The sequence below is a fragment of the Ipomoea nil genome, unplaced genomic scaffold (genome assembly GCF_001879475.1).
Source record: "Ipomoea nil cultivar Tokyo-kokei standard unplaced genomic scaffold, Asagao_1.1 scaffold0804, whole genome shotgun sequence".
In the NCBI taxonomy this organism is placed as follows: Eukaryota; Viridiplantae; Streptophyta; class Magnoliopsida; order Solanales; family Convolvulaceae; genus Ipomoea; species Ipomoea nil.
The window spans coordinates 2,673,742-2,688,815 of record NW_017617232.1 but is presented as its reverse complement, the minus strand read 5'-3'; the positions used below and the strand labels follow the sequence as shown (position 1 = coordinate 2,688,815).

Genomic DNA, 15,074 nt, shown 5'->3' with positions numbered 1-15,074 from the left:
CCCCTCAGCCGTCGACCTGTTATACCGCCGCGACTCATGCTAACTGTCCCGTTTAGCTGACTTCCTGCATCCGGCCCATACCAGGTCCATATCCCCTCCTGGTATCCACGCTGCCCCAACACAACAGCGCCCCTGCAAAGTCACACTAAACTCGTGTGCCTTGCCCAATGCTCCACTAACCAGCAATTACCACTGGCCAGTAACACGCACAACGCAGCACCAAACGTTTCCCAGTGCATGTTCACGAACTTCTTCGTCGTCCCGAGAAGTCCTCCCATACCAAACCCATATCGGCCCTAACCAGTGCCATACCGGCACATACCGAGCCCATATAAGCCCATACTGATACCAGCCGTGACTCGTGACAAGCTCGACCCATACCAGCCGTGACTCATGCCAAAAGCCCAGCCCATACTAGCTGTGACTCATGACAAGCCCAGCCCATACCGAGCCAATATTGACCCATATCGATACCAGGTCCACGACCCCTCCTGGTATCCACGCTGCCCAACACTACAGCGCCCCTCACCACCTTCTCATCTAGCATCTAGAAAACGTCCAACAAGTCCAAACAATGTTCGAACTTGTTACTAGTTACCGCTAGAACATCACCTTCACTATAATAAGATTCATCAGCATGTACCACGTCCGTAGCTTCCTGCTTCTTCAACTCCTTCCAATCAGCCTCTTCCAGATCAGCTGGCTTTTCCGCCTTCAAGGTTTTCAGAAGGCCTTGTTGTGCCAACAAATCTTTTACCCTAGATTGCCATAACCCAAAATTCTCTGTACCATCAAACTTTGATACCTCGAATTTTGTACTTGAACGGACCATCTCAACAGTGCTCTGATACCAATTTGTTGAGATTAATAAGAACAAGAAAAATAATAATGGCAAATAGGGTAAAGAAGACAAGATTTACGTGGTTCGGCAAAGTGCCTACATCCACGGGAGTGAAACAATACTCTTATTCATAGTGATGGTGATAGTGGTGACACACAACCCTTTAGGGATACAACCAATATATTTATAGGCATCCAATCCCTATACAATAGGTCTACCCGTTTCACTCCTACTCCTAGTATGAGACAAACACTTATTCCCAATCCATATATGAGACAAACTCAACACCTACAAATCTAATCAACTTTCAAAGGTGAGCCCAATATATTAAAATATTAAAAAGTAAAAAAAAATACAAAATACAAAAGCTGCCGCCAGGGTTTGCAAATTTGCAAACCCATTTGATATTAAAAATAAATAAAATAATGATGTGGCATTTTACACATCAGCTTGCAAATGGGCCATTTGCAGGAATAACTTCAGCCTTACGATCTTTAAAAATGTGCACTGGAAGGCACAAAGATGTGAAACAATTATTGAAAAGACTAAATTTAATACAAGATCTTCAACACAAATCATAAACAAGCAATACAAGATTCAACTCAAATTAGTAATTAGTGATTCAAGCCAAGATGACGATAGCAGCTTTCGAACGTAGAAAGCTCCCAAATACGGTGAAAGATGACAAAACAGCTAGTGATGTCCCTGACCATAGCTGGACGAGATTGACTATGGATGCTTCCTTCCAATCGGACGATCATCTTATTGGATGTGGTGTCGTGATGCGAGACTATAAAGGGAACTGGCTCGGGGGTTTCAGTTGCATGACGAAAACGAATACGGCAACGGAAGCCGAGCTTTGGGCGATCTACTTGAGTCTCAAGTGGGCATGGATCCAAGGGAAGAAAAAGCTACGATTATCAACCGACTCGCAACAAGCGGTTTCCTGGCTCAATGGTAGTCCTGATCTCTTGGGCCAGTGTGGAACATTAGTAAAATGGTACAAAGAGTGGATCGGGAAAGAGTGGACGGTTGTTGTTGACCATATTCCTCGTGAAGAGAACAAAGCCGCAACTGGATTGCAAAGGAGGCACCAAGAGGGCATTACGAGTGGATTGACTACCACACTCCACCGGTGGCAATCAGAGATTTTCTGAGAAATGACAGTGATTCTTTAGCTGCTATTACTAGTAGTAACTAGGGTAGCTGGGTAACCCCCCTTTCCTTCCCAAAAATAAAATAAAATAAATTAAAATAATGATGTGGCATTTTACACATCAGCTTGCAAATGGGCCATTTGCAGGAATATCTTCAGCCTTACGATCTTTAAAAATGTGCATTGGAAGGCACAAAGATGTGAAACAATTATTGAAAAGACTAAATTCAATACAAGATCTTCAACACAAATCATAAACAAGCAATACAAGATTCAACTCAAATTAGTAATTAGTGATTCATTCAAGATCAATTACTCTTTTAAAAAAAATCAGTCACCTACAATCTTCAAAAATGTGCACTTGAAGGTACAACAATGTGCACTGAAAGGTATAATGATATGCACTCAAAGGGAGAAATTGTGTGCTTTGGAAGAGACAACAATGTGCACTCGAAGAAGGAAAAATGTGTGAGCATGTAGCCATTAATGTGCAATCCAACAATTAGCTTAGGCTTTTAGTTGAGATGGAGCACATGCTTCAATTTGGTATCAGAGCCAGACCAAAGGTCAGGGGGTCCACGTGTTGCTTGGAACCCACCGCACACGTGAGGGGGCGTGTGAGCATGTAGCCATTAATGTGCAATCCAACAATCAGCTTAGGCTTTTAGTTGAGATGGAGCACATGTTTCAATTTACATTGGAAGAAGAAAAAAATGCATTGGAGGCAACAATGTGCACTGAAAGGCAGGACAATGTTCACTCAAATGGAGAAACTGTGTGCTCTAGAAGAGACAACAATGTGCACTCGAAGAAGGAAAAAAAAAATGCACCGAAAGATAAAAAAAAAATAAAAATTAATTTACACAAAATTACCATAATGCCACAGCATTTTAAAAAAAAATCATTCTAGACCTTTGATCTAGACTGGATTAATGGATGAGATTAAACTCTATTTTCACTTAAGAAAACTTCTACACCTGATCCGTTATATATATATATATATATATATATATATATATATATATATATATATATATATATATATATATATATATATAGAGAGAGAGAGAGAGAGGATTATGTGTGGATAGTTGCTACAAATAAAAATAAATATTATTAGTCCATCTAAAAAATAAATGGATGATGATTTAAACTCAAAAAAAAAAAATGTAGGGGCATTTATTTAAAGGACATTGTTATACTCCCTTACATTTACCACTCAAACACACACACATATTAAGGCTCTATTTAGAAAATCTAACTGAAAAACTATAAGATAGGGGTTGAAAGTTGAAAAGGAGCTGAAAGCTGAAAAACTATAAGCTTAGAGCTGAAAACTGAAGAGCTGTTATGATTGAAAGTGTTTGGTAAAATTAGCTTTTTGATAATCTGAAAAATAATGTAAAAAGACTAAAAAGAACATCTTCATAAAATTTAAATTAGTTTGTTTACATATTAAAAATGTTTAACATTTTGAAATAAAACTATCAGCATAATCATGATCTAGCATCTCATGATGAAGTAGCAATATTATTGCAAATCTCATAATAATAATAATAATAATAATAATAATAATAATAATAATAATAATAATAATAATAATAATAATAATAATAATAATAATATTTACGGTGAAAGTTGCGGATAAAGGAAGAGAGAAAATGATTTTAATTGGAAATGATAAATTATGTCATTTCTTTAAAATAATAAGAATAAAGATGGAAAAAAAAGTTAGGAATCTAGGAGCTTATTTTGAAACGCTATCTAAGGTAGCGTTCCAAAATAAACTTTTCTTTTAAGCTAGGAGCTTATTTTGAAAACATTAGCAAACAGAGCTTATAACTTATTAGCAGTTTAAAATAGACTATAAGCTCCTAAATAAATTTTTGCGAAACAGAGCCTAAATGTTTAGAAATGAAAGAAACTATAACAATTGACTAATAAATGAAAAGACACCATTTGAAACTTTTTTATTTGAAATATAATCAAAATATTTCTTGCCAATTTATGTCTCCCGTCAAAACGTTGCTTCTTACAAATGCAAGCATGCATTTTTTTTTTTTTTGTTTTTTTTTTTTTTGTTTTTTTTATTTTTTTTTATTTTTTTATTTATTTTTTTATTTATTTTTTTTTTTTTTAACAAGGACCAAAAGGTCTAAAAACTACACAAATAGTCTACCAAGCACAAGGGCCAAAATGGCCTAAGAAAAGAAAGGCAACATGCCTAAGAAACATAAGGTCCACCCACCTTGGTGGACTTCCCTTATTCCCCCAAAAAACATGGAATATCATTTTCCATAGTAGAATCAATTCCATGGCATTATTAAGCTCCACTTTAATAAGCTTTGCTTTAACAATGCACCCCCATGCCTCAAGCCACGCCACACTTGAGGTCCACCCAACTAGGTGGACCTCCCTTATACCTTCCCTTATTCTCAAAAAAACCCTTTGGGTCATCTTCAAAAAATAACACACAAAACCCATTCGGCCCTCCATTCCCACAGAGCCATTCGGCCAGGCCCATACATCAGCTCATCATTCAACACATAAATTCAGCAGGCCATTCAGGCCCATCTCCTTCTTTATTTCATCCGGCCACAAATAAAGGCCCATAGAATGCATCTCATAAGACTCAAGCCACCATTATTAATGTCATACGGCCCAAGGCCCAAGGCCTTGTGTCCCATACCAGCCCAAGCCAAATATTCCAGGCCCATTCGGTTATTAAACTCAAATCCCAGAATCTCCCATAATACAATATTCCATCTCAGGTTTTTTGCTCCCTCCTAGGCTCAGATTATTGCTCATAATCCTAGCCCCATTATTAATGCCATACGGCCCCATATAATCGGTCCATCAGCTCAAGCCTATGCGGGAATTAATTCTCCCACCAACAGCCCAGGCCTAAGGAATTAAATAGACCCATTCGGCCTTCTTCTCAATAAAAAAGCCCACTGGGAATTAACTCCCATGCTCTTGCTATTACAGATCTGCATTCTGCCTCAACATTCTCATCAAGACCAGCTTCCATCTTAACTTCATATGACTTCATATCCCAAGGAGAGATCTATCATAATGCTGCAAGACTTAGGCCATGCTTCTCAGATCACCACCTTAGCTCAGCTTCTGATCATAACCCCATGAGTCCACCATGATAGGTGGACCTCCTTATCCTCCCTTTCAAATATCATTTCACTGCATGGAATCCACCCCAATGAGTCTAGGTCTGCTTCTGCAACTTCTCCACCTTCCATCTTCTGCAAAATAACTCAATAGATGTTTCCATCTATATCTCACTAGCAACTCTTCTACAACCTAGACCACCAAGACATGTGACATCATCTCCCATAGTGGGATTAATCTCATGGCAGCCACATTCCTTCACCCAAAGGTCTTAGAATGCAGCTGCAGATCCAACTCAGCAGGGCTTAGGTCCAGAATTCCAACAGACTCAGAGCAGCTTTCTTAAACCAGAGGTCCACCACATGAGGTGAACCCTCCTTATCCCTCCCAAACCTGATTCAGCAACCAAGCTCAGAGACTTCTCAGATGGTTCAGCATAACTTCTCAAGATGCTAGAGCCCTTAGATCAGGACCATCTTCATCCTGCTTCATCTCCTCAGAACCAGCTTCAGATCTTCCACTCCTGCAAAGATCCTCCCAGACCAGAGATTCACTAATGGTGAACCTCCCTTGTGCCTCCCTCAAGCAACCAGCTCACCTAGGAGCCTTTGACAGCTCCATTAGCTTGTCTAAATATAATGCCTTTGTTTTCTCAACTATCTCTTCCTTTCTCCTTTCAAACTCCTGCATTCCCATTTCCTTTTTTAAGGTTGACATATGTGCTGCTATCTCCTTTTTTGCCTCTTCCCAAACTTGCTTCTTAACCACAAATGCTCTATGAACTACCCCTTCTAAGCTCTGATGACTACCATGCTTTTTGGATGATCCTGAGCTTTCAATAGAGTGTGTTGGGCTACCCACAGGCTCCTCTATCTTCTGTGTCTCTACAAAAACCTCCTTCCTTCCCTTCATTGGGCTTCCCATTTCCTCAACCAATCTTCTAACCTCTCCTTGAATGTTTACCAGTTTATCCAAGAAGACTCTATTGGCCTTTTGAACCAACTCATCCTCTTTCTCATGGAATCTCTCCTCCCCCAACTCTGACTAAGCATGCTTGAAGAATTGTAGCACCTCAGCTCTAGCCTCCTCAAACACCTCAACATCCTCCTTGCTCACCACCTCCCTTATTTTATTAATCCAAACCTCAAGCTCCATAAGTGATTCAGACAATCCAGTAGCCACTTGAGAGCTTTCACTATTCAAGATTTCTCCCCTTCTTTTATTTTCAGCTTTTCTGGCCATACTTTGCTTCCTTTTTTCTCTTCTTATTTGATTTTTGGAGAGCCCTTTGCCTTGCCCTAAAGAGCTTCTATTGCTCTCTGTTGAAGATGCAGGTTCCAGCTTGGCCTCTGAGCTTCCAGACCCCACACTCCCTTGTTTCCTAACATATCCAAAACCCCTCCTGGGATTTTGCATCCCTTTATTAGCAGACTTCATCTCAGCTTTCCCAGAAATCCCATTCTGGTCTTCAACCTCCACTAAGTCTGCCCATTTTGGAGTTGAGCAACCCTCCCTCATCACTTTATCAGCTACCTCTTCCATTATGTTCTCAGCAGCCTCCAAAATGGCCTCCTGCACCATGTGTTCTTGCTCAGAAATACTCAGGCCACAACACAGCCCCTCTGAGGCATTTCTACAATCAACTGGAGTACTTCCTTCCTTAGCTGCTACAAGGTTGGATAGCTTGGCTTCTAAAGTAGCATCTTCCAGTGGCTGCTTAAATAGCATATTTCCCAATGTCTCATCTTGAATGCCTTGTACTAGCTCTTTCTCCTTAATTTCATGAGCTTCCAACCCAATTTCAGGAATAGAACTTTCACAAGCATTTTGTCGAGCACCTGTTGTGCATTTATTTGCTTCAACTCCTTTGCCTATTTCCACTGGGAGCTCCTGCTGAGAATTCTCTTGAGCATTTTGCCAAGCAGTTGGTGGTCTCACTGGTTCCTCCACCCTATTATCCAGAATAAAATCCCCCCTCCTTCTACAACTCTCCACCACATGGCCAAATCGGCCACAGATGGAGCAGTATAAGGGCATTCTCTCTGCCTCAATAACTTGCCAAAATCCCTTCGATTTCCCACCCTCCTCAGCAATTTCAATCCAGACACGATCGCACAAAGGCTTAGACGCATCCAATTCTACTCTGATTCTCGCAACATTCGGTCTAGTTCGCCGGATAGTTGCTGAATCGAGAGCTACGACTCTCCCGAAGGGTGCACAGATTCGTGAGAGTATCTCAAAGCTAAAAAGATGAATGGGAAGGGAAGGTAACTGAATCCATACCAGGGACATTGGAGAATCGCGATTAGGCATGAGGTGTTGCTCCGGCCTCCAACGAGAGAGCCACAGGGGATTTCCGTCAATCACCAACTGGTTTCTCAGCCAGGCCCGTCTGCACTCTGTTTCCGATGAGAACCTGAGCAGTATACTTCTCCGAGTCAACGATCCAACCATCAGCTCCCCTTCTGGTCTCAGAATAGCGTTCAGTTTCTCCCGTAGACTGTCCAGAGGCGGACGTTCCTTCACGAACCGTCCAACTAATGAGATTTTGGCTTCTATTTCTTCCAGACGCACCCAATCCGACTTCAATATTGATACAGCCGGTCGATTTTCCTTCATAGAACACGGAGTCCAATCTGCCTTGGATTTTCCTTCGGCAGTTTGACCTATTTCTGGGAATAGATCTTCAATCGGCTCTTCATCTTTCTGCCGATCATTCCGACTCCTCCAGTAGAATCGCGTGACTGGACTGTGCAAAATCGAAAATTTCGGCGACCTAACCGTCGCCGGAAGGTCGCCGGCGGCCACCGCCAGAGTGCTCTCGGACAAACAGATCACTATGAACTACCCATTTAGCTCACTGGTTCAGTAAGCATGCATTGAAAATCAGTTTTTTATTTTTTTATTATCCATTTTGAGTGTATAATATATGGAATAAAACATATTACTTAAAAAAACACAAATTTACCTTGACCTAACTCAAATAAAAAATGGATCCATTCAAAATGACCACTTTACATGCTCTTGTGAAAACTTTTAAATTGCATTTGTCTCACATTAGAGTTTAGAGTGTTTTTGTAACCACAGTCGTTGCCATATGCTAAAATTAATAAGAGATGAATAAATTCTTGTCAGTTTGAGGAATTTTAATTTCGATTTTAGTGAAAAAATTCCCTCCTTATCTTCTTTTAAAACTCGTCCCTCTAATAACTGCATCAGTCGATATTCTTGTCCTTGAATTATGTTATTATGTTGTTAACTTTGTAAGTTGATATTTCTTCATCAATCATTCTGTAAAGTTGATGAATGGGGCACATAGATGGGCACCAAGCTTTGACAGTTCGAAGTGATGTAAGCCAAATTACTTTTGTCACTATATAACAATATATCATTAGTAGTGGATGTGATCTTCAAGTGAGAGAGTTCATCAACTCGCCCCAGCAGCTAATTAGCTAGTAGGTCAACATTTGGGAGTAGAATTCTCACTACACTACAACATATATAACTTGCAAAGAAACATGTAAAGAAAAGAAAGGAAAAGAAAACAAAAAACAAAGGGACCCGGGTAATGGGCATTGATGAACCCACCATGTGTCCTAGCTCTGCTCTGCTCGCACAATACACCACTGCTTTGTGTTACGCACTTTCAGAGGCTCCTTAGCTGCCTTTTCACTTACTTTCCCTGCCCACCATAACAAACCCCCTCTATATTCAACTTACGTCAGACTAATCTTAATCCCAGAATTTCTGTCTAAGAATCGCTAGAAAAGGTAAATCGTGAGTCATTCTGTTAGTCCCTTGATTTTCACCCCTTTTACTGATACACTCTGCACACAAGGGATATTCGTCGCCTCTAATCAGTGAAGGTCTCCCAAAGACCCCCAAATTCTTATTGGGATTCGAACCTCACATTGTCGAGTGGTTCGATCAGTTGGCCGGCTGACCTTTTATATTATTGGACGGGCATGATTTAGACTTCCCTAACCTATAATTGACATGGGCATGAGTCTTAGGTTATCGATTTGTCTTCAAAATTCACGAGTCGAGACTATTATCTCGAACACTCGAAACTAATGAACAAGATTTTAATGTTTTTGTCGGTACGTGATGAATAGACCGATGAAGATGATGAGGTTGCGTGCGTTTATCTCTTTTGTTTAAAATTGGACATTAATTGCGGCAAATGCTGCCCATCTGGTGACTGTTGTTTGATATCTTAATTGGCTTGTAACAATAATGGAAAGTGGGAGTGTTATAAAGGGCTCCCCCCTTCGGAATTAGATGCTTTTTTGTCTTGTTTCGTTTGTATTTTTGTTGTAAAACACATCTCCAAACCCCTCTCTAATTTCGCTTCAATTCTTTCACCATAATAATAATAATAATACTAATTTGTTTTCTCTGAAATTTCTTTTCCTGGTTTTTGTACTCAGAAGAGCCAGAGATGATATCGCTATCACTATCACCACAACCCTTTCTCTGGCTGGACTTCTTCGTCGTCTTCCTCGCAATCGCTCCTTTTGGGTTTTCCTCACCGATTGCCCCATTCCCGGCGCTTCCGCCGCCGCCGCCGTCGAAATCCTCGACGACGTTTAAGCCCGGAGTAGCTATTGTGGTTGGGATTCTCACTACTGCGTTCTCAGTAACGTTTTTGGTGCTGTTGTACGCGAAGCATTGCAAGGGGGGGAGCGGCGGCGGGGGGTCTGGGTATCGGAGCGGGGTCTTGCCGGCGGCGGCGGCGGCGGATTTGAGGAAGAACTCCGGGATTGACCGGACGGTGATCGAGTCGCTGCCGGTGTTCCGGTTCGGGGCGCTGAGAGGGCAGAAGGAGGGGCTGGAATGCGCGGTGTGCCTGAACAGATTCGAGCCCAACGAGGTGCTCCGGTTGTTGCCGAAATGCCGGCACGGTTTCCACGTGGAGTGCGTGGATACATGGCTGGACGCCCACTCCACTTGCCCCCTCTGCCGCTACCGGGTCGACCCGGAAGACGTCCTCCTCGTCATGGATCCTTCCGTCCTCCAGAGAGCTTCACAGGAAAAGCCTCAAATGGCGTCGCCGGCGCCGGCGCCGGAGCCGGCGAAAGGAAAAGAACCCGGGAATTTCCGGGCATCGGGGAGGCACTCGTGGGCGGGAGAGAGAGGGCCGGTAAGCTCGCTACAGATCATCGTAGAGAACCCCGGAGCTGGAGCACAGAATACGACGTCGTTCAACGGGCGTAGGTCGTTGGACAGTTGGAAGAAGAAGAGCAACGGTAACGGTAACGGTAACGGAGGAAGCGGGAAAAACAACAACCACCCCGAAACGGTGTCGTTTGGTTGCCTCGACAGAGCTAACAGAAAAGACGGGCTTTTGCTGGCGGACAAGACAGATCAACGGCGCCTGGAACACCGGATCATAGTCTCCTCCGACGCAAGTGGGCCCCGCTACCGCTGGAGCGACGTGGAGCCCTCCGATTCGCTGTACCTCCAGTCCGCCTCGCTCTTCAGCGAGAGCCGTCGATTCTCGGAGTCGAGAAGATCGACGGCGGTAGCGGGGAGTGGCAGGAACGTAATTAATGGGAGAAGCGTGTCGGAAATAACAGGGGTGAGTAGGTTTAGGAGTTATGAGGAGGAAGAGGAGCAGAAGGAGAGAAGGAGACAGCGACAAGAGGGAGCAGTAACGAGGTGGTTGGCTTGGATAGCTCACTATCCGTCCCAATCCGCCCGTACATCTGGACACTCAGATCAACCACCAGATTTCCTCACCAGCTCCGTTGGTCACAAACGTGAAATTTAACAACAATGATTCAGAACCGAGTCTCACCAACAACAGTGTAGAACAATCTTTTCAGATGCTTTATCGAGACGTAGGAGGTGACAATGTTGGAACAACCTTCCAGATGCTCTATCGGTGCATGGGGTGCTCAATCAAATTCAATGTTTTGGAACAACAACATAGCTTCCCTTTTTCTTTTATCTTTATTTATAATTTATAAATACGGACTACGGAATACTAGATTTCTGAGTGAGGTGTAAACATTACTCGATCTCCCACGTTGCACTTGTGTGTAATCTTATTACTCTCACATTCATCACAAATCATTTTTCTTGCCCACAAAATTTCATTATTATGATGATATATGATATCTTTAATTTTCTATTTTTAAGTTGATTATATTAATCTTATGATTTTGTTGTCATCAAATGTTTAGTGCTAGCTCTATTTTAATATTTATTTAATTGGATAAAAAACAAAGACGTCAATTAGAGCTTGAAAATTAAGATTTAAAGATTCTCGCTCACAAAGGAAAGCCAAGAACATACACAGACGTGCTAAGAAGAAGTCAACTACGGCAAGTGTACGTTCTTGGATTGACAATGTAGAGACCTTCAATGGTTAAAGAATTAAGAGTTAACCTTGGAAAGTTTGGAGCACAAAGAGTTGGAACACAAGAATCGAGGAAGAGAATCGTCAATCGGGCAAAGTGTTGTGATCTAATCGTTAAACCGTAGAAGATCCCTCGAAGTCGAAATCCTTTGTCCCTCTTAAAGCCGAATTTCTCTCTTTTCCTTGAGAAGAACCCATGCCTTTTTTTTTAAGAAATTCTTTCTATCTTTTCAAACCCCGTGCTTGATACTTCTTCTTGAAATCATTGTATGCAAGGTGACAATCTTATTCTCTAAGTTGTAGCCTTGACAATCATTATTCTAATGACCATAGTCTACACAAGCTGTGTGGACCATATTTTGTATACGGTCATTTAAAGTACATTTAGTATATTAAAAATGTACTTTTTGATATGGTCCACACAATAATTTGCCTAGCCTTGATAACATTGATTATATTCCTAATTAACATTGTCCTTAAGTTTAAAACTTAAACCCTTTATTCTCTTTTCCCTAGTAGATCGAATCCTTTTCAAAATTTAGAGTATCTCCCTTAAATGTTTTTCTCTATCTACTACTGTACTAGTTTTGACTCTTTATCCCCAAAATAATTTTTGAGTTTCGAAACAAAACTCCTTTTAAAGGGGTAGAATGCGACAGCCCGAATTTTTTAAATAATATTAATTTTCCTATTATTAAATATTATTATAAAGATGTATATAAATCTAATTATTTTACCATGGGCCTAGTTAACTTATTTTATAAATCATTATTTTAATTGTCAAATCCTAAGCCCAAAATGATTTTAACCCCTAAAGTCTATCAATTATCTAAGCCCAAAATATATATGTATTTTATGATTATTCTTGAGCCGAAAGGGACAATTTATATCCTACAGCACGGCGCGCGTTGCACTGTGCGTCTAAATGCAAAATGACGTCGTTTTAATTTTTAATTTTTTTTTTTTTTTTGAAATTTCTCGCCCCAGTGTATGGCAGTTAATTTTTCTTTTAAAAAAAATCCCTATTCAAAAATGTACATAATGTTATACTAGAATACACATAATTGTATACATGAATGTACATAATTATATAACAAAATATACATACTCTTTTTAAAAGATAATACACATAATCTAACATAATACATAATAAACATAAACTTTTAACATAATACACATCAACTCTTAACATAATATACACAAATTTTCTGATTCGGATGTACATAATTGTATAAAAAATGTACATAACTGTATGAACAAATATACATAATTGTATAAATAAATACACATAATTGTGGGAACAAATATACATAATCACAGCAACTTCCTCCCGCGCCTCCCAAAATGACCCCAAAACCACGTCGTTTTGGGAGGCGCGCGGCGCACAACGCGCCGTGGTGTAAGGTATAACGGTTGGCCGAAAGGAAATACCCAACCCAATATTTTAACCCAAACCCAAACATTTGACCCAACCTTCTAAAAATATATATGATGTACATTTAGTTTATTGTTTATGGACATTAAGGTTTAGGTTTATGGACATATGAAACAAATATTATGAATATAGTACATGATGAATGTTATTAAACACGATGCACCTGTAGTATAATGTTTATGTATATTAAAATTTGTTTTTGTGAACAATGAACATTATGAGCCTACTACAGAGCAAATGAATACATATATAATATACATCTAGTTTAGTGTTTATGTACATTAAGGTTTAGATTTATGGACATATAGAACAAATATTATGAAAATAGTACAAGATGAATGTTATTAAACATTATGCATTTGTAATATAATGTTTATATATATTAAACATTGTTTTTTATGAGAGTTAATTCACTTTGGCTTTATTTAAACGTCAAGTTCAAGAGTAAAATTGTCCTTTTATTGTTTGGGTGTTTTTCTTCCTCTTCTTACGTTCAATTCATCATCATCCTCCTCTCTCTCTCTCTCTCTCTCTCTCTCTCTTCATTCGTGGGAGCATTTCTTGATTTATAAGTTTTGTGACAAATTATTCATGGGAGTTGATTGATTAGAATTTATTGTGAATTAACCAGTACAAATGAGAGAAGAAGGGCTCTGTCGTTGGCGTTTGGGGTTGTCGTCGACACTTCCTCCTCTCAGGTCGCATCTCCCTAAACCCGGAAGAAGATGATTTGAAGGAATACCCACCGCCGCCTCCGCTAGATTAGTTCTGATTGATTCCCGCTACCCTGCTACTTCCTCCTCCGACGGGGTACGGCCGACACCTACTAAGGGTGCATATGGTAGTACTGCTGCCATAGCTCAAAACCCTTGTTGTAGATCTCCTCATTCTTGAACATATACAAGCTATTATTGTTGTTGTTAGCTCCTAGGTTTTGGTATTCGTTTTGTTCCTAAATCTGTGGTTGGTCTTTGTTCTCCCAGGTGGCCTAGCCCCAAGCCCTTCTCCTAACTCCTTGAAAAATCCAGACATAATTTTCTACTCTCAGAAGAAGAAGAAGAAGAAGAAGACGCCCAGACAATGAAAAGATAATTTTATCCTTGAACTTGAGGTCTAAATAACGTGAAAGTGACGCAATCACGCAAGGACTAAATGTAGAAAATCAAGTGTCACATTTGTCCAAATTAAATGACGAGAACCAAATGTAAAAAATCACTATAGTCAAAAGACATTTGCTGGAATTAACTCTTTTTATAAACATATAAAATGAACATTATGAGCATACTATAGAATAATGAAAATATATATTATATTATTATGTGTATTTAGTTTAGTGTTTATGGACATTCAAGTTTAGGTTTATAAACATATAAAACAAATATTTTGAACATAATAAATGAAAATATATGCTCTTAAAAAATTATAAATTAGTTTGACACTTAATATAAAACAATATTGTTTTGTATTAGGATGTACCATGGAAAATTAACCTTGGTAAACCATATAATCTGCTAAATTTGTGGCAGCGTATAACAAATCTAGCCCATCTTAATTTATAACCCAAGTATACATACTATTCAAGTGATTTAATAATGTTCTTCATTTCCATAATTTAAAATGGAAAGAGAAATGAAGGGCATCTTCTCTTGCTAAACAAGCCACTAAAGCAAAACATGAAATTATTAGGGAGGAATTGAAATTGCACTTTAAATTCAACATTTTTTATTTTCCACCAGATGACATGATATTTTTAATCACAGATTGTGCTTAAATAGTTTTGTCACTTTGTTATGATTTTCTTCTTCTTTTCTTTTTAGTTAATTTTCTTTGAATATATTTTTAAAATAAGAATAAAAATTGTTCACTCAAGTGAAAGATGTTTGGATTGCTTAGCCCGGTAATGAAAATCGCACGTGTGAGCTACTTATTTTTTACGAACTCCATATCTTTTTATCAAGGAGGAGATTCAAACCTGTGACCTTTAGTATGAGGTTGACTCTGAACCATATTGAAGCATATGTTCTATCAACTAAAAACCTAAGCTCGACACATGTATATTTACATATTATATATGCCCAACATGCACACTCAAACGAGAATTACCTCCAAACAGAGCCTAATCAAAACTCAATTGGATTAATCTCACCTTGCGGGG

The 15,074-nt window shown here is 39.6% G+C and overlaps 2 protein-coding genes across 2 annotated transcripts; one reads left to right on the top strand and one right to left on the bottom strand.

Annotated features, from left to right (window-relative positions):
* Positions 1-6,164: 6,164 nt before the first annotated feature.
* Positions 6,165-8,813, bottom strand: LOC109177283. The gene is made up of 2 exons (XM_019326594.1): positions 8,798-8,813; positions 6,165-7,957 (listed from the first exon to the last, which is right to left on the bottom strand). Exons 1-2 carry the CDS (start codon positions 8,811-8,813, stop codon positions 6,165-6,167), a joined length of 1,809 nt encoding a protein of 602 aa, XP_019182139.1.
* A 535-nt stretch (positions 8,814-9,348) lies between these two features.
* On the top strand, positions 9,349-11,216 carry LOC109177221 (RING-H2 finger protein ATL43). Its single transcript, XM_019326535.1, has one exon. The coding sequence runs from the start codon at positions 9,562-9,564 to the stop codon at positions 10,891-10,893; it is 1,332 nt and encodes a 443-aa protein (XP_019182080.1). The 5' UTR covers positions 9,349-9,561; the 3' UTR covers positions 10,894-11,216.
* Positions 11,217-15,074: the final 3,858 nt, after the last annotated feature.